Source organism: Dendrobates tinctorius, unplaced genomic scaffold (assembly GCF_039654945.1).
Source record: "Dendrobates tinctorius isolate UK_male_01 unplaced genomic scaffold, ASM3965494v1 ptg000004l, whole genome shotgun sequence".
Lineage (NCBI taxonomy): Eukaryota > Metazoa > Chordata > Amphibia > Anura > Dendrobatidae > Dendrobates > Dendrobates tinctorius.
This window is the reverse complement of record NW_027361672.1, coordinates 28,011,030-28,031,712: the sequence shown is the minus strand read 5'-3', so window position 1 is coordinate 28,031,712 and position 20,683 is coordinate 28,011,030. Positions and strand designations below refer to the sequence as shown.

Genomic DNA, 20,683 nt, shown 5'->3' with positions numbered 1-20,683 from the left:
ACAGTGTGTGCACTGTGAGGATTCACAATTCTGCAGTCACACAGAGTGACAGCAGACTTGTACCTAAGGCTAGACAACCCCTTTAAGATTGATATTTTGCAAGGCAGAAATCACAAATGCGACCACTGGAGTGAGATGCACATAATTCATTAAGAGGCGCACACCATTAAGAGTCGCACCTTAGTACTGCCGTGCACCACTGTCAGAATTGTTACTCCAGTCTGGGATTGGAATACATTTCTGGCAAAGTTTATGCCACTGAAGGGGTGTATATTTTCATGAGGCTTATCCCCGTCCCACCATTTCAGCAAAGCTGTCTGGGACTCGCATAAAAAGTCAGAATTTCTTGAAGTTGAAAGTTGAAATTGAAGTTTCTTGTGGCATTTGAAAATGTTGTGGTACTTGAAGGTGTTTCCTTCATGAATAGGGGCCCATAGCGTTTTTCTGTAAAGTAATTCAGAACTAATATAGTTTTGTTTTAAAATGTTATGCCACTTTTATGTGTGGTGGTGGGGCGAGATACAGTAGGGGTGGGGAGGGTTGTTCACAGAAGACAGAACTATGTTATTTCTCAATGCATATGAAGTCATTGCATTGGCATTTTTGGTGGCCTTAGCATTGATTTTGCATTTGCCTAGGTCACACTACTTTCGCCATGTCTCTGTATGAAATATAGATGTCTATATAAGCACTGATATTAGATTAAGGGAGGTGCACACCCTTGAGAATATTTCCAGCAAGCCTTGTTGACAGTCAAACCCTAATTTTGTGTCCAGAGACGGCAAGTTTGTGATTTACATATGGTCACGTATCCACTAGTGTCTGACACTTCCCAATAGCTAGAATCTATCGATCAAAGCTTATCAGCACATAACAGCAACCAGACATATTGTATACCTGTGGTTTCGTGGTGACTTCTGGAACCGGCAAGCGGAGAAAAATCCTAGTGGTGTGTACATAACATAAGGTTAGGATTTGGCAAACTGCAGGGCTTGCCAAAAAGGTCCTCAGAGATGGACAATAATAAATATTTGTATGATGTGTCTTTTAGGAACTAACGCACATGGGAGACTTCCCAAAAATAAATATATTTTTTATTACTTTAGGATATTCCTGTAAATTTGAAGTTCATCATAGAAGGAGTAGAGGAAACAGGTTCTCCTGGTTTAGAAGAACTGCTTAAAGGCCATGAGGAGTTCTTTTCAGATGTTGACTATGTGGTCATTTCTGATAATGTGTGGCTTAGCAGGAAGCCTGCACTGACATATGGAACACGAGGCAATGCATATTTCTTTATTGAGGTAATTAACTAACTTTTGTAGATAAGATTTGTATTTTTTGCTGTTGTATCCACTGCAGATATCATAAAAAAGCACATGATATAGCTGGGGGATACAAGGACAGCAGGGGGCCAATATGCACGAACCCAATATAAACCCCCATATAAACCCTTTGCTGTAGAATAGATCAGCTTTGTCACTTTTTTTTACAAGCCACTGGTAAGAATGAGCAATGAAATTAATCACCCAATTCCCATACATATAATCTAATCAATATTACGGGGATCCTTTTAGGGTTGCAGTGATCCCTTTACCTACTGGACTCATGTGGAGCTTGCTTCTGCTGCAAATATACATAGATTATATGGGGACAGTTGGTAACAAGGGCTTAGTTCATGCTGACATTTTCTGTTCCATCTGATTTTTTAACAAAGCCTTTAATTTATTTTAATTTATTTTAATGGGATTTTTCTTATCAGATGGTTACCATTACAAAATGGAAGCCTGATGTTCTGATATATTTACAATAGATGAGTGATTTGATTTACAGGACAATGGCCCAGTGATTATGTCAGTAGTTGGTGACTCCTGGACAGGAGCCTTGAAAACTTCCTCATACCTGCCTTAATCGCAGTCGCCCCTTATGATTTATAAGCCCAGCATGACATTGTCATTGCCTCGTGACGCACTAGGCTAGGCATACTGCCAGTGGGTAGGAGATAGTCCACAGGGCTCCCGCCAGGCGACCATGTACTATCGACGTGACCACACGCCAACGTCTGTCGAATTGATTAAAAACAGGAGTAAATGTGACACCAATGTGAACAGAACTAATAAGACCTCCATCACAGAATGATCAGGGTGTTGCTACATAAATACATTATTAGATATTCTTGGAGAAGGGAAAAACAAAATACTATGTCTTATATATATACTGTATAAGTCCATCAAGTTCAACCTTTTTCCACCAATTATGCATTCTCTGTCATTAATTATCCATAGTATTGTACTTATTTATTCTTAGGTGGAAAGTGGGACAAAGGATTTACATTCTGGAACTTTTGGAGGCATCATTCATGAAGCAATGAGAGACCTGGTGCATCTTTTAGGTAATATGTGATGTATGTTATGTCATTTACTATTCTCTTCTACCTATTTGTGCAAATGTTTTACCTTTTTTTTGGATATAATGTATGTATCGAAATACACTGTAAAAAAGTCCTTCTATTAAAAAAATGGTGGAATTGTAAGGCATCCTACTTATAGACACGATGTGTGATAGACACCCAGGGGTATAACTGTATATCGCGCTATATAGTATCTGGTATGTAATGTTGACTATACTGTAGAACCCATTTTCTAGCAAACAGTGGTTTGTATGGCCTGTACAATGTACTCATGTTAGAGCACAAACATCAAACTCTAACCCGCGGCCCAATTCTAGCCCACAAGGTGAGTATATTTGGCCAACAATGCTGAGCAGGTCACCCTAGTATATTTGGCCCTGTCCCCCACCTGGCATCACACTTTCAACTATATTGGCATCCTAGATGCAGGTACAGTTGAAAGCTATAATGGAGAAGAGAGCATCAGCTGACACTACCTGTCGAATCATTCCCCCTTTGCAGCTGATGTCTCAGCGTAGTGGGTGCAATGATGCCTCAGGGCAGTGGGCGCAATGATGCTTCAGCGCAGTGGGCGCAATGGCATCACTACAACGTACCCCCTGTACCAAGTTGTGCAGAAGATCTGAAGACACCATGAAAAGACAGGAGCAGTGGGGAAACTAGCAGAGGTGAGTAATTATTGTTTTAATGAGGGGTCTTTTATACTATACTATGTACTATGTGGACCCGTTATACTGTATGGAGCACTACGTGGGGTCATAATACTTTATGGAGCACTATGTGGGCCCATTATACTGTATTTCGGACTATGTGGAGCGCATTACTGTATTGCGCACTATATCGGGCACATTATACTGTATGGGGCACTGTATGGGGCCCATTAAAATGTATGGAGCACTATGTGGGCCATTATACTGTATGGAGCACTATGTGTGACCATTATACTCTATGGAGCACTATGTGTGACCATTATACTCTATGGAGCACTATGTACGGCTTTCATACTGTATGGCGCACTATATGGGCCATTATATTATATAGAGCACTTTCTGTGACCATTATACTGTATAGAGCACAATGTGGGGCCATTATATTGTATTCAGCATTATGTAAGGGCCATTATACTGTATGGCGCACTATGTGGGGTAAGTATACTGTATGGAGCACTATGTAGGGTAATTATACTGTATGGAACACTATGTGGTGCCATTATACTGTACTGTATAGAGCACTTTGTACTATATGGGGCCATCATACGGTATGGAGCACATTTTGTAGCCATTATTTATTATTTTCCACAATTATTTTTCACCTTCTGGCATTTTAGAAGACATCTCCAGCTCAGGAGAAAGAGGTGCAATGTTCTCCTTGTAGCGTGGGTTTAGCAGGGTGAACAACCAGTACTCTTTTTTTTGCCAAAATGAATGTAACACAAATGTAACATGATAGGCAGCGGTACATAAAGTTGGCCATACCTATCAAGCTCCCTACAGCTAACAATTCCCTGTCTCCACCATGATGATGATTCTCCATCTCTTCCTCCTCCCTCACTTCCTCCTCATTCCCATCCTCAGCCCATCCACGTAGGAGAGACAAGACGAAGGCTGTGAGGCTACAACCCTCTGTTGCGCTAGCCACCAGCCCCTGTTCTTCCTCTTCCTCCTCCTCAGCGTCCACCTTCTCATTGTTCGGCAATCTGCGCTGAGCATATGAGATGAGGTTGGGCTGGCTACAATCTCAGTGTTATGTCTTCTTCCATCCCCACCAGGTTTGCATGCAAAGCTTCATGTTTAATTATGAGCAGCATCTGTTTAACTAGGCACAGAAGCAGGATAATTGTGCTGACTATGGCATCATTGCCGCTCACCATCTTTGTGGAGTCCTCAAAGTCTAGGAGAACCAATAAATATCAGATATCCATGCCCATCCAAACCTACAGGACCCTGTGTGAAAAAGCAACAACCTCTTAAACCTAATAACTGGTTGAGCCACCCTCCCTTAGCAGCAACTACAATAAAGCATTTGCAATAACTGGCAATGAGTCTATTACAACGCTCTGTAGGAATTTTGGCCTACTCGTCTTTGCAGAATTGCTGTAAATTAGCCACATTGGAGGGTTTCCGAGCATGACATGCCTTTTTAAGGTCATGCCACAGCATCTCAATTGGATTAAGGTCAGGGCTTTGACTAGACCACTCTAAAGTCTTAATTTTGTTTTTCTTAAGCCATTCAGAAGTGAACTTACTGGTGTATTTTGGATAATTGTCCTGCTGTATAACCCAAGTTTCTTCAGCTTGAAGTCATGAACAGATTGCCCAACCTTCTTCATGATTTTTTGGTAGACAGAATTCATGGTTCCATTTACCACAGCAAGTCTTCCAGGTCCTGAAGCAGCAAAACAGCCCCACACCATCACCACATTTTACTGTTGATATGATTCACACTATAGGAACGTAAAGAAGCGCAAATAGGGTCTTATCTGATAAACAGGGTACGAGAGGTATTAAAATTCTACTCACCTGATGTAGGAGAGCTATAACGCATGAAATTATCAGTTAGCTGCCGCACATCCACAGGTCAAACCAGTGACCACCGAAACATATAGTTAAATGGAACTTTTTTATGGATTTAGTGCGCTGCTTAACTTGACACATAATTACTAGTGCATTAACAGATCGATGTTTTATTCATTTTCCCAACGTGTTTCGAAGTACAAATCACTTCTTCCTCAGGGGATGATATACCATCCCCTGAGGAAGAAGTGATTTTTACTTCGAAACGCGTTGGAAAAATAAATAAAAGATCGATCTGTTAATGCACTAGTAATTGTGTGTCAAGTTAAGCAGCGCACTAAATCCATAAAAAAGTTCCATTTAACTAACTGTTGATATGATGTTACTTCATCGCCAGATGTAAAGGGAGTCACACCTTCCAAAAAGTTCAACTTTTGTCTCGTCAGTCCACAGCGTATTCTTCCAAAAGTCTTGGGGATCATAAAGATATTTTCTGGCAAAACCGAGGCGAGTCTTTATGTTCTTATTGCTCAGCAGTGATTTTCATCTTGAAAGTTTGCCATTTTGCCCAGTCTCTTTCTTATGATGGAGTCATGAGTACTGACCTTAACTGAGGCAAGTGAAACCTGCTGTTCTTTGGATGTTGTTGTAGGGTCTTTTGTGTCCACTTGGATGAGTCATCACTGCGCTCTTGGGGAAACACGTTTTCACACAACTGTATGTGCAGAGTGTTGTGAGTTCATTTTTCCCTTCACCATTGAGGTCTGATGAACTCCCTCCTCTAGTGAAGGAAGGTAGTGAGACTGATTACCAAACACCTGGGCAGCTAGATGATGACTGGGTGGCTGGAATTGAGGACTGGATATAAGGCTGCCGACGCCCTTCTTCCTGGCTGGTGATTTTCCTGCTGGATTCTTGGAGACCAGTCTGATTTCTGCATCTCAAAGCTAAGTTTTTCTGCTCTGCTTTGTACTCTTCAGTTTTGTTTTTGTTTTGCCTTGTTTTTTGGGAGTTCTGCCATCCCCGGCCGGGGGTGAGCTGAATTCCATTTTTGTCTCTGATCTGTTGATATTTTGCTCTGTCTTCAGAATATACCTGAGTGCTAATATAGTCTTTTGAAGCCTAGCGACTTCAGGGCCTGTTTTTCCTATCAGTCGGTTGGCTCATTTTGATAGGGTTTTTGCGGATGGCAGACAGCAGCTTTCCTATCCTGTCCTACGTAGTTAGCTTGGGCCCCATCATTTGCTCAACCTATCTTTCTATCTGTGTTAGTGTTTTCATCTTGCTTCACCGTCATTATATGTTGGGGGCTGCCTATTGCTTTGGGGTCTGCTCTGGGGCAGTTTAGTTTTTCCCCTTTCTGTCTTTAGGCTATATAGTTCTCCGGCTGTGATCGAGGGGTCTAGGGCACCGTAGGAACCCCCCACGGCTACTGCTAGTTGTTGTGGATAGGTTCAGGGGTCTGCAATCCGATAGCTGCCAACCTCTCTGGTTTTTCTGGACTTAGCTGGTATTTTGTTTTTTCCTCCTTCGGTGATTCATCTTAACAGAATCACTAGCCATACCGCAGATCCTAGGGTACTCAATAGCAGGAGAAAATTGTAAAAAAAAAAAAAAAAAAAAGTGTCAGAATTTTTTTTTTTTGTGTGCATATTTTTTCCTCTATATCTCTGAGGCCATAGGGGGAATTTTTCTCTCAATGGAGATGAAGCAATTGTCTGATCGTGTGGAGCAGCTCGCTGCTGAAGTGCGGGGAATTTCCGCCTATCTTGCTCATTCACATGCTGCTGAACCAAAGATTCCTACTCCTGATGTATTTTTGGGGGATCGGTCTAAATTCTTGAATTTCAAGAATAATTGTAAATTATTTTTTGCCTTGAAGCCTAACTCATCGGGGAACTCCACGCAGCAGGTTAAAATTGTCATCTCTTTGCTGCGCGGCGATCCCCAGGATTGGGCGTTTTCTTTGAAACCTGATGATCCTATTCTGAATAATGTGAACACATTTTTTCAAGCCTTGGGGTTGTTGTATGATGAACCTAATGCTATTGATCAGGCTGAAAAGACCCTGTTGGCATTAAGCCAGGGTCAGGATTCTGCAGAGTTGTACTGTCAAAAATTCCGAAAGTGGGCGGTCCTTACTACCTGGAATGATGGTGCGTTGGCAGCCCTCTTTCGGAAGGGTTTGTCAGAAACTGTAAAAGATACTATGGTGGGATTTCCTGTTCCCTCTGGTCTTGACGATTCCATGTCATTAGCCATTCAGGTGGATCGGCGTTTACGTGAACGCAAAACTACACGAGAGATGTTACCACCTGTTGAACGAATGTCTGAATCTATGCAATGTGATAGAGTTTTGTCTAGGGCGCAACGTCAGGAGTTCAGAAGGCGTAATAAGCTGTGTTTTTTTTGTGGAGATGCCTCGCATATTATTTCTGTCTGCCCTAAACGAGAGAAACGTTGTGCACACACGTTTTCTGTGGGTGGTGTTCAACCTAAGTTTCTTCTGGCAATTACTCTGATCTGCTCCCTGTCCACATTTTCCGCCAAGGCTTTTGTGGATTCAGGAGCAGCTCTGAACCTGATGGACTTGGATTTTGCTAAACGTTGTGGATTTCCTATGACACCTCTGCGGACGCCTATCCCTTTGAGGGGTATTGATGCTACTCCTTTGGCGAAGAATAAACCTCAGTTTTGGACCCAGGTGGTAATGTGGGTCGCCCCAGACCATCAAGAAAATTGCAGATTTTTGGTGTTGCATAATTTGCATGATACCATTGTTCTGGGGTTTCCCTGGTTGCAAATCCATAATCCAGTTCTGGATTGGAAATCTTTGTCTGTGGTAAGTTGGGGTTGTCGGTGTGCCCTTAGTGATGCTCCTGTTTTCTCCACCTCTCCCCAGTCACATGATGTTCCTGACTATTTGGCTGACTTTTATGATGTATTTACTGAGAATGAGTCTGCGTCTTTGCCTCCTCATAGGAGTTATGACTGTGCTATTGAGCTGAACCCGGGGTGTAAATTCCCCAAGGGTCGGCTTTTCAATTTATCTGTACCCGAGCACGAGGCTATGCGATCCTATATTAAGGAGGCATTGGAGAAGGGTCATATTAGACCATCCTCTTCACCCTTAGGTGCCGGTTTTTTTTTCGTGGCTAAAAAGGATGGTTCATTAAGGCCTTGTATTGACTATCGTGCCCTCAACAAAATTACTGTTAAATATCAGTATCCGTTACCCCTGATTTCTGATCTATTCTCCAGAGTTAAAGGTGCTTGCTGGTTTACCAAGCTTGACCTCAGGGGGGCGTATAATCTTATTCGCATTAAGCATGGGGATGAATGGAAGACGGCGTTTAATACTCCGGAGGGACATTTTGAGTACCTGGTGATGCCTTTTGGGCTCACTAATACCCCTTCTGTCTTCCAGTGCTTCATGAACGATATATTCCGAGACTTTGTGGATACATTTTTGATTATCTATCTGGATGATATTTTGAATTTTCTCCAAGAATTGGGACTCTCATGTGGAACATGTTCGGACTGTGTTCCGGATTTTGAGGGAGAATTCCCTGTATGTCAAGGGATTGAAATGCCTTTTTGGGGTACAGAGGATTTCATTTTTGGGATTTATTTGTCTCCGTCAACTATTGAAATGGACCCGGCCAAGGTACAGGCCATTTATGATTGGGTTCAGCCCACTTCTTTGAAGGCCCTCCAGAAGTTTTTGGGTTTTGCTAATTTTTATCGGAAATTTATAGCTAATTTTTCTGGTATTGCCAAGCCATTGACGGATTTAACTAGGAAGGGTGCTGATGGTGCTGAATTGGTCTCCGGAGGCTGTTTCTTCCTTTCAGGAGCTGAAGCGAAGATCCACTTCATCACTAGTGCGACCACACTTAGAATACTGTGTACAGTTCTGGTCTCCGGTGTATAAGAAAGACATAGCTGAACTGGAGCGGGTACAGAGAAGAGCGACCAAGGTTATTAGGGAACTAGGGGGTCTGCAATACCAAGACAGGTTATTACACTTGGGGTTATTTAGTTTGGAGAATCGAAGGCTTAGGGGTGATCTTATTACAATGTATAAATATATGTGGGGACAATACAAAGACCTTTCTAATGATCTTTTTACTCTTAGACCTGTGACGGGGACAAGGGGGCATCCTCTACGTCTCGAGGAAAGAAGGTTTAAGCATACTCACAGACGCGGATTCTTTACTGTAAGAGCAGTGAGACTATGGAACTCTCTGCCATATGATGTTGTAATGAGTGATTCACTACTAAAATTTAAGAAGGGACTGGATGCCTTTCTTGAAAAGTATAATATTACAGGGTATATACACTAGTCTCCTTAATATTGCGTTGATCCAGGGAGCTAGTCTGATTGCCGTATGTGGAGTCGGGAAGGAATTTTTTTCCCCAATGTGAAGCTTACTGTTGCCACATGGGGTTTTTTTGCCCTCCTCTGGATCAACATGTTAGGGCAAGTTAGGATAGGATATGGGTTGAACTAGATGGACTTAAAGTCTCCCTTCAACCTTAATAACTATGTTACTATGTTACTATGTTACTTCTGCTCCGGTTTTGCGGCAACCTGATGTCTCACTCCCGTTTCAGGTGGAGGTGAACGCTTCTGAGATTGGTGCAGGAGCGGTGTTGTCCCAAAAAGATCCTGTGACATCTAAAATGAATCCTTGTGCTTTCTTTTCCCGAAAGTTCTCCCCATCCGAACGTAACTATGATGTGGGGAATCGGGAACTGTTGGCCATGAAATGGGCATTTGAGGAGTGGAGACATTGGTTGGAGGGAGCCAAACACCAAGTCGTGGTCCTTACTGACCACAAGAATTTGATTTACCTGGAGTCGGCCAAGCGCTTGAATCCTAGATAGGCTAGGTGGGCCTTGTTTTTCACACGTTTTGATTTTGTGGTCTCTTTTCTTCCGGGCACTAAGAATGTCAAGGCAGATGCCCTCTCTAGGAGTTTCCTTGCTGATTCTCCTGTTGTGACTAAGCCTGCTACCATCTTAGGCGAGGGGGTAGTTCTTTCTGCCATCTCGCCCGATTTGAGACGTGCTCTGGAAGAGTTTCAGGAGGACAAACCTGAGCGTTGTCCCAGTGGAAAGTTGTATGTTCCTGACCAGTGGAGGAAGAGAGTGATGTCTGAAGTTCATTGCTCTGCATTGGCTGGTCATCCAGGTATTTTTGGTACTAGAGATCTGGTGAGTCGATCTTTTTGGTGGCCCGCCTTGTCTCGTGATGTCAGGAATTTTGTGCAGTCCTGTGGGACTTGCTCCCTGTCTAAACCTTGTTCTCGCTCTAGTGGCTTGTTGATGCCTTTGCCGGTGCCCAGGAGGCCATGGACCCATATTTCAATGGATTTTATCTCTGATATGCCTGTCTCTCAGAGAATGACTGTTATTTGGGTGATTTGTGATAGATTCTCTAAGATGGTCCATCTTGTAACACTCCCTAAGTTGCCATCTTCCTCTGAGTTGGTGCCCTTGTTTTTGCAACAGGTGGTTCGCTTGCACGGGATTCCTGAGAACATTGTATCTGACAGAGGAGTTCAGTTTGTGTCTAGATTTTGGAGGACTTTCTGTTCCAAGCTGGGAATTCAGTTGTCCTTCTCCTCTGCGTTTCACCCTCAGACCAATGGGCAGACGGAGAGAACAAACCAGACTTTGGAGTCGTATTTGAGATGTTTTATTTCTGCCGATCAGGAGGATTGGGTTTCATTTTTGCCCTTGGCCGAATTTGCTTTAAATAATAGAGCTAGTTCTGCCACTTTGATGTCACCTTTTTTTTTGTAACTTTGGTTTTCACCCTCGATTTTCTTCAGGGCAGGTGGAGCCTTCTGCCTGCCCAGGTGTTGACACTGTGGTGGAGAGAATGCACCAGATCTGGGACCAAGTAGTGGATAAGTTGTCTCTCTCCCAGGAAAAGGCCCAGCAGTTTTCCAACTGGCGTAGGACCGTTGGTCCCCAGTTTAAGGTGGGTGATATGGTTTGGTTGTCATCAAAAAATATCGCTATGAAGGTGGCTTCTCCTAAGTTTAAGCCTAGATTTATTGGACCTTACAAGATTTTGGAGATTATTAATCCGGTCTCTTTTCAGTTGGCTCTTCCTGTCACATTTAAAATTCATAATGTGTTTCATAAGTCCTTGTTGAAGAGGTTTGTTGAACCAGTAGTTCCTGTGGTGGCACCTCCTGACCCTATATTGGTTGAAGGTAACATGGAATATGAGGTAGAGAAAATACTGGTTTCCCGTCTGCTAGACGGAGACTCCAGTATTTGGTTAAGTGGAAGGGTTATGGTCAGGAGGATAATTCCTGGGTCTCTGCCTCTGATATTCATGCTGAAAGATTGGTGCGTGCCTTTCATCGGGCTCACCCGGATCGCCCTGGTGGCATGGATGAGGGTTCGGTGACCCCTCCTCAAGGGGGAGGTACTGTTGTGAGTTCATTTTTCCCTTCACCATTGAGGTCTGTTGAACTCCCTCCTCTAGTGAAGGAAGGTAGTGAGACTGATTACCAAACACCTGGGCAGCTAGATGATGACTGGGTGGCTGGAATTGAGGACTGGATATAAGGCTGCCGACGCCCTTCTTCCTGGCTGGTGATTTTCCTGCTGGATTCTTGGAGACCAGTCTGATTCCTGCATCTCAAAGCTAAGTTTTTCTGCTCTGCTTTGTACTCTTCAGTTTTGTTTTTGTTTTGCCTTGTTTTTTGGGAGTTCTGCCATCCCCGGCCGGGGGTGAGCTGAATTCCATTTTTGTCTCTGATCTGTTGATATTTTGCTCTGTCTTCGGAAAATACCTGAGTGCTGATATAGTCTTTTGAAGCCTAGCGACTTCAGGGCCTGTTTTTCCTATCAGTCGGTTGCTCACAAAGCCTTGCCAGCATGTGCAGTGTGGAGTTTCAGCGCGTGGTGACGTCGCACATCAGTCGGTGAGCTGGCACTTGCATGCGCTGCTTCAGCGTTGCCAGAGCAGAAACAGCTGTAGCCAACTTGCGGAAATGGGCGCTGACGCCGTGTAGCTTGACCAGAAGCTCTGACAAATCTGGGTATGTTTTCAGAAACCCCTGAACTACCAAGTTGAACACATGTTCCAAGCATGGTACATACAGTGGTTGGACGAAATAATGGAAACACCTAACCTTTTGGTATCATAATCTTCGAACATGTTATAAACATGCAAATGTGACATATGGTAATGTTTTGTAGTTGATAATTTGTGTTATGTGATATGTGTATGTAAATTAACTGTTTGTTTTGCAGAATTGTAAGAACATTGATGAAAACCTGATACCAATGGCAGACCTCTCGGATTTTCAAAGAGGCCAAATTGGTGGTGCTCGTTTGGCAGGTGCTAGTGTAACAGAAAGTGCCCGAATGCTTGACGTGTCAAGAGGTACTGTCTCCAAAGTAATGACTGCGTTTGAAAGAGAAGGAAAAACATCCGCAGCAAAGCACAGGTCCGGCCGAAAGTCGAAGTTGACTGAGAGAGACCGTCGGTCTCTAAAGCGAATTGTGAGAGAGGATCGCAAGACCACGGCTCCGAAAATCACTGCTGAGCTCAATGAACACCTACAGAACCCAGTTTCCAAGAAAACTGTTCGTCGGGAGCTGCACAAATCTGGATTCCACGGAAGAGCTGCAATTCGAAAACCGCTGCTCTCAATGACATGTTTCCAAGCATTTAGAGTGGTGTAGAAACCTCCAGAATTGGTCCCTCGAGCAGTGGAAACGTGATATTCTCAGACGAATCATCGTTTACCCTATTTCCGACCTCCGGCCGAATGTACGTTTGGAGACAGCCGAAAGAAGCGTTCCATTCAGACTGCCTTCTCCCAACCGTAAAACATGGCAGAGGTTCTGTGATGATCTGGGGTGCTATTTCGTGGAGATCCGCCGGGCCAATGATATCCCTTCATGGAAGAATTAACAGCCACAATTATTTAGGCATTTTGGGCGACCAAGTGCATCCTATGGTTCAAGCACTGTTCCCGGAGGGGAACACCATCTTTCAGGATGATAATGCACCAATTCATACTGCTAGAATCGTTAAAGAATGGCACGAGGAACATTGTTATGAAGTGGAGCATCTCATCTGGCCCCCACAATCCCCAGACCTCAACATTATTGAGAATTTATGGTCGATTTTAGAGATTCAAGTTAGACATCGATTTCCGCCGCCATCGTCGTTCAAAGAACTGGAGGGTGTTTTAACTGAAGAATGGGCTACAATTCCTTTGGAAACAATTCACACCTTCTATGAATCCATACCTCGGAGAATTGAGGCTGTAATCGCCGCAAAAGGTGGACCTACGCCATATTAAACTAACTTTTGTTGATGTTTCCAGGTGTTTCCATTATTTTGTCCAACCCTGTATGTGAGCTTGCCACGCTGCCACCAAGATTCACCCATTATCACACACAACCATGCCTATTGAAGGTTCAGTGGCACAAAACCACAGATCTGTCTGGTTTGTTATCCCTTAAGTGACTGCCGCTGTGTGCGGTTAGTCTCCTAGACAAATTAGCTTCATCAGAGCCTGTTGTCACTTCGCTGAGGCAGTGCTGCAGAGATTCTCTCTTCCGGCTGATGTGGACGACGTACTCTGAGATAGCACATCAGATCAGAGATGAGGATGAGGAGGAGTGGGGGGGGGTGCAGGAACTGCTGTAGATAGTGGAGGAAACTCTGATAGAAGTAGGGCCAGCAATCTTTGTTGTCAGGAGCACATGCACCGTGGCAGGATATGACTCTGCCCCAGCCTCCACAATGTTCACCCAGTGTGCTGTAATGGAAATGTAGCATCCCTGGCCACAAGCATTTGTCGGTCGTTAAGTGGTCAGTGCCAGTAAGTGTTTTGGTAAGGGCACGGGTGATGTTCCTGGACATGTGCTGCTACAAAACGGGGATGCTACATCGGGAGAAAGTGGCGCCGGGGGACGGCTGCTGCCATGAGTGAGTGGAAATCCTTTGTGTCTATCAGCCTAAATGGCAACATTTCCATGGCGAGCAGACTGTAAATCTACCCGTTTAGCATTTGAGTCTCTGGATGGGTGACTGAACACTGTGCTGAAACAATGATTTGGAAGTCCCTGATGATGGTAAATCAGAATGTGCAAGGATAGATGCAGCACATGAGGCATCTGTTCCAGTGCTTTGGACAGGGGATTGGGAAGCACCTAGCACATGGGGAGCAGGCAGTGGCAAGGGCATAACTACCATGGTTGCAGCAGTCGCCACTGCAACCGGGCCCGGGGGGAGTCAGAGGCCCGGCAGACATATCTCCCAACCATCCCGATTCTAGCGGGACAGTCCCATTCTTGACCCCCCAACCCGTGTCCCACCCGGGAGTCTATTTTGCCCGCACTGGATCGAGCTGCCATGTCCCCCCATGCACCCCATCCTTGCCCTCCCGCAGAGACCCACCGCACTGACAGCAGCCCCTCACAGCCTGCAATGACGTCGGTAGGTTGTTTTCTCTAATGTGCGCACAAGACCTGTGATGGAAGGAGTCAGGGATCACATGATCAAGGGCCTCGGTGTCTGCAGGACTCTGCTGTGCTGGTTGTCATGGTGCTGGATGAGGTAAAGTTTATGTGTGGGGTCAGGAGAGGTTTACAGTATGGATGTAGCAGAGCTGTGTGTGTACAATTTTGGACGGAGCAGAGCAGTGTGTGTATGAGGTGTACAGAGTGCAGCCGTGTGTGTACAAGGTGTATGGAGCGCAGCTGTGTGTGTACGAGGTGTACAGAGCGGAGCCGTGCGTGTACGAGGTGTACGGAGCGGAGCCGTGCATGTACGAGATGTACGGAGCGGTGCCGTGCGTGTACGAGGTGTACGGAGCGGAGCCGTGCGTGTACGAGGTGTACGGAGCGGAGCCATGCGTCTACGAGGTGTACGGAGCGGAGCCGTGCGTGTACGAGGTGTACGGAGCGGAGCCGTGCGTGTACGAGGTGTACGGAGCGGAGCCGTGCGTGTACGAGGTGTACGGAGCGGAGCCGTGCGTGTACGAGGTGTACGGAGCGGAGCCGTGCGTGTACGAGGTGTACGGAGCGGAGCCATGCGTGTACGGAGCGGAGCCATGCGTGTATGAGGTGTACAGAGCGGAGCTGTGCGTGTACGGAGCGGAGCCGCGTGTGTGCGAGGTGTACGGAGCGAAGCAGAGATGTGCGTGTATTTTGGCATGGGAGGGACATTTGAAAGTTCGCACCGGGGCCCATAACTTTGTAGTTACACCACTGGGCAGTGGTGTCACCTGATGGCACCAATCATGTACCCAACGATTGGGAGGGAGATGTCACTCCTGCGCTGCTGTTGATGAATCCACAATGGTTTCCAACGGATAAAAATTTATTAATAAAACAGGTTTACAGAGTCAAAGCATTTCGAGGTCGCACAGGACCTATTCATCAAGACAGAAACCTGGTGTGACTGTCAGAAATGGTTGTACATTTATACTGTATTCTTTTGAAAAAAGCTGCCAAACCTGTCACATGACAGTGTCAAAGTTCAGCAGTGTCAGGGGATGAATGTTAGTTGCAGATCTAAAATAACACTTGATAATTTATTATGCAATATCACCTATATTACATACCTAAATAAAAATGAAAAATAAAATATCAATGATAAAATTTATTATAACAAAGTTAATAGCATTGGAATAAATAGATTGTGAATATATATGTGTCATTATAATAAGGGGGATATAAAATAAAAAAACAGCACATTTTTATTGTTATATGGTCTCCCATCCTGGTATGTGCTGCACCCCTCATCCCTATCCTGGTATGTATGGTACCCTCACCTCCCAATCCTGGTATGCATGGTACCCCCTTATCCATATACTGGTATTCACGGTTCCCTAACCCCCCAATCCTGGTATGCATGGTAACCCCCTCATCCCTATCATGCTATACATGGCACCCCCTCATCCCTATCGTGGTATGCATGGTACCCCCTCATCCCTATCGTGGTATGCATGGTGCCCTCACCCCTGAATCCTGGTATGCATGGTCCTCTCACCCCCCAATCCTGGTATGCATGGTTCCCTCACCCTCCAGTCCTGGTATGCATGGTCCCCTCACCCCCTAATCCTGGTATGCATGGTGCCCTCACCCTCCAATCCTGGTATGCATGGTCCCCTCACCCCCTATCCTGGTATGCATGGTGCCCTCACCCTTCAATCCTGGTATGCATGGTCCTCTCACCCCCCAATCCTGGTATGCATGGTCCCCTCACCCCCCTATCCTGGTATGCATGGTCCTCTCACCCTCTAATCCTGGTATGCATGGTACTCTCACCCCCCTATCCTGGTATGCATGGTCCTCTCATCCCCCTATCCTGGTATGCATGGTCTCCTCACCCCCCAGTTATGGCATGCATGGTCCTCTCACCCCCCAATCCTGGTATGCATGGTCCCCTCACGCCCCAATCCCGGTATGCATGGTCCCCTCACCCCCCCGACCCCGGTATGCATGGTCCCCTCACCCCCCAATCCCAGTATGCATGGTCCCCTCACCCCCCTAATCCCGGTATGCATGGTCCCCTCACCCCCCAATCCCGGTATGCATGGTCCCCTCACCCCCCAATCCTAATATGCATGGTCCTCTCACCCCCCAATCCTGGTATGCATGGTCCCCTTACCCCCCAATCCTGGTATGCATGGTCCTCTCACCCTCTAATCCTGGTATGCATGGTCCTCTCACCCCCCTATCCTGGTATGCATGGTCCTCTCATCCCCCTATCCTGGTATGCATGGTCTCCTCACCCCCCAGTTATGGCATGCATGGTCCTCTCACCCCCCAATCCTGGTATGCATGGTCCCCTCACCCCCCAATCCCGGTATGCATGGTCCCCTCACCCCCCCGACCCCGGTATGCATGGTCCCCTCACCCCCCAATCCCAGTATGCATGGTCCCCTCACCCCCCTAATCCCGGTATGCATGGTCCCCTCACCCCCCAATCCCGGTATGCATGGTCCCCTCACCCCCCAATCCTAATATGCATGGTCCTCTCACCCCCCTATCCTGGTATGCATGGTCCTCTTACCCCCCAATCCTGGTATGCATGGTCATCTCACCCCCCAGTTATGGCATGCATGGTCCTCTCACCCCCCAATCCTGGTATGCATGGTCCCCTCACCCCCCAATCCCGGTATGCATGGTCCCCTCACCCCCCCGACCCCGGTATGTATGGTCCCCTCACCCCCCAATCCCAGTATGCATGGTCCCCTCACCCCCCTAATCCCGGTATGCATGGTCCCCTCACCCCCCAATCCCGGTATGCATGGTCCCCTCACCCCCCAATCCTAATATGCATGGTCCTCTCACCCCCCTATCCTGGTATGCATGGTCCTCTTACCCCCCAATCCTGGTATGCATGGTCATCTCACCCCCCAGTTATGGCATGCATGGTCCTCTCACCCCCCCAATCATGGTATGCATGGTCCCCTCACCCCCCAATCCCGGTATGCATGGTCCCCTCATCCCCCATTCCTGATATGCATGGTCCCCTCACCCCCCTTTCCTGGTATGCATGGTCCTCTCACCCCCCTATGCTAATATGCATGGTCCCCTCACCCCCCAATCCTGGTATGCATGGTCCTCTCACCCCCCTTTCCTGATATGAATGGTCCCCCCACCCCTATTAAACTGCACACATTAAAAAAAAAAAATTATACTCACCTTTCTTCCCTGTGTCCAGCGCTGTCCTGTTCTGGGCGTGTTGTGGTGCCGGACTACAGTGTGTCTTCTACAAAATGACGGTGGAAAGCGCGGACTGCGCATGCGCTGATTCTGGTGCCACAACCCGCCCTCTCCTGACGTCACATGGCGCAAGACCCCGCGGCAACAGCAACACCGGCTCGGTAAGGTATTGAAGAAATCGCGGTATGCGTTCAGTGCTTACGCATACCGCGATATCTTGGGGGGATGCATCACTCTGTCTGGAGCAAGACTACGCAGTGTGCAGGCGTGTCGCGCTTACGCAGTCTACAGAGGCTTCAGACAGAGTGACGCTTAGCCCGTTATATTATAGATTCTACATTAGAAAATATCTGGTAAAGCCGACAATGCGAAGGAAAATATATGAGAAAAGCGAAGAATGACATTCCATGTGTGCCACAAAGGAGGGAAGAAAGGAAAAAGAACAAGGAATGTACTGGAATATCTTTGGGAAGGGAGTTGAAGAAAGGAGCTTCATTATGAGACACAGAGAATTCAGAAACAGTGTTGTGTCTGAAGCATTGTGGTTCCACATCGGGAACAGTGAATTTTACACCAGTGGCCCTTGAAAGAGGTGTGGGTAAGTGCTTAAACAAGAAGCCGCAGAGAGGGAGATTGAGGGAGGGAAATGCTGTTGGAATTTGGCTCAGTAGAATCAAGGACACGGAGAGAGATCAAATGGCTTGAGAGACAGGTTCAAGACTGGGAAAGTGCAACTGTCTGTCAGTAAACACTTTTCATGAACTTAATCGCAGAGATAGAGCTCTACCCAACCCCTCCATAAACGTTTAAATTCACGTAGGTCCAATATACTAAAAGGGTTCCTAAAACATGGTCTGTCACGGCACTGTATAACCCCACACAACAAAGAATGCAAACAGTTAAGAATATTCCCTATAGAGGAGATTCCAGTAAATGTGCACAATCGTATAGAACAATTAATCTATTGGATATTTAAACTTGGCACACTCGCTCCCAATGGTCTGAATGAAATCACAGATACTTTCCTGTAATCCCCTTCAGTTCTCCCAGAAATCATTTAGTAACCAATTATTTTCCCTTGTACATTCATATATGTTCACTTTGTGGTCCTCATGTTCACCTAACAACAAATAGAGATTTTTCTTTGTTCCCTCTGTTTCACGTAACAACAAATGAGAGTTCTATCTCTGTGATTAAGTTCATGAAAAGTGTTTCTGATAGACAGATGCACTTACTCGGTCTTCAGGCCCTCGCTCAGATCTTTTGATCTCTCTTTGTGTCCTCCATTACACTGAGCCAAATTCCAACAGCATTTCCCTCCCTTCGGCTTCTTGTAACACTAGAACTACTGATGGAGTCATTTTGACTCCTTTCGTTTTTTATTTCTCTTCTGTGACTACATTTTTCAGAATTCCGGCTTGAAACTCGGTGACTTTTCCTCAAATATGATGTGAAAAAAGATTTTGTGAGAATAAATAATTTTGGTGAAAAATTTGCGCGTTTTTTTCAAAATTTACCAAGAACTACTGAAGGGAGTCATTTTGACTCCCTACTATATTTTGAGGTCCTTTTGTCACTAAATGTTGCTATAAAGTTTTGTGCATAATTTTTTCACTCTGTCTTATTTACCCTGATGTTCATATAGATGTAGTTCAATTTACATGTCAACTTTTCACATTTTCCTTGTGTTTTACCTGCTTGTATTACTGTGTAATACTGAACAAAATAGCTTGTTTACTCTAGGCTCTTATCTTATCAGATTTGATGAGAAATCTACTCGATCGGAGAGACTGCAAACGGACAAGTTTGCTCTATTTTCTACTGTGTGGGACAGGTTTATTGAAAATTGTATTGCGTGTTACAAACCTGGCCCATACATAACGGTGGATGAGCAACTTTTCCCAAGCAAAACTAGGTGTCCATTCACGCAGTACATGCCTTCCAAACCAGATAAATATGGCCACAAATATTGGCTAGCTGTTGATAAGGAGAGCAAATATCTGGCAAATGGCTTCCCTTATCAAGGCAAAAGATGACACACGCCGTGCTGAGGACCGTTTAGCTGACCATGTGGTAATGAAGTTATTGGACCCGTTTTTGAAAAAAGGTCGCAATGTTACAACCGATAATTATTTTACTTCAGTAAAATTAGCTAAACAGCTAAAAAGCAAAGGAACAACCATCGTGGGAACACTGAACAAGATAAGGCGAGAAGTGCCTAAAGAAATAAAATCCATGAAAGAGGAATTGTACAACACTAAAGTGTTTAGAAATGAAGACAATTTTACACTTACAGTATATCAAGGAAAGCCCAACAAAAATGTTGTCATTTTGAGTTCCGTCCATCCAGATGTTGTTGTTGCGTCTGATTCCGCTAAAAAAAACTCCAGAAACGGTAAAGTTTTACCATGAAACAAAATATGGAGTAGATGTAGTGGATCAGATGGCACGAAAATAAACCACACGAACATGCACAAGGAGATGGCCTGTTCATGCATTTGAAAATGCCTTAGACTTTGCGGGTATAAATGCATGGATAATATTCAAGGAGATTACCCACCAAAAAATGTCACGCAAGGCATTTTTGCAAACGCTTGTGAGAGAGTTGAGTGGTCCTTATGTCACAGATAGGGAAAAGGGTTCCACGTCCCAAGTTTCTACATGCTCAGAAGTGATGGTTCAAACAAAATTTTGCCAGATCAAAGAAAAGTGCAAGAAAAATAGATCTGTCGGCAATTGTAAGACTTGTGGTAAGTCTTTGTGTGGGCAATGTACTGCCATAAATCAAAGGCAATGCCTAAAATGCGAAACACCAAATGTTTAGAAGGTGAATTCTGCGCCATATTTTCATTTTTATGCTCCTCCACCTACATTTTCTCTGCTTTTTGTTCTTCAGTTGTTGTTTATATGTGTGCACTTGAATAAAAAAAAATGTTTGAAAAACGTCTATTATAATTATTGTTATTTTCTGTAGAAAAATAAGAAAAGCAGAAAAAAAACAATCAAAAGCATTACTGTTGGATCTCACAATAATAATACA

General features: G+C 45.1%; 1 protein-coding gene across 1 annotated transcript in view; it reads left to right on the top strand.

Moving 5' to 3' along the window:
- The window catches only part of LOC141082662 (beta-Ala-His dipeptidase-like), a 151,153-nt gene that overhangs the window by 107,050 nt on the left and 23,420 nt on the right, over positions 1-20,683 (top strand). The window contains exons 7-8 of the mRNA XM_073566615.1: positions 1,107-1,301; positions 2,305-2,389. Coding sequence (XP_073422716.1) covers positions 1,107-1,301; positions 2,305-2,389 — 280 coding nt within the window. The remainder of the gene's footprint in view (positions 1-1,106; positions 1,302-2,304; positions 2,390-20,683) is intronic.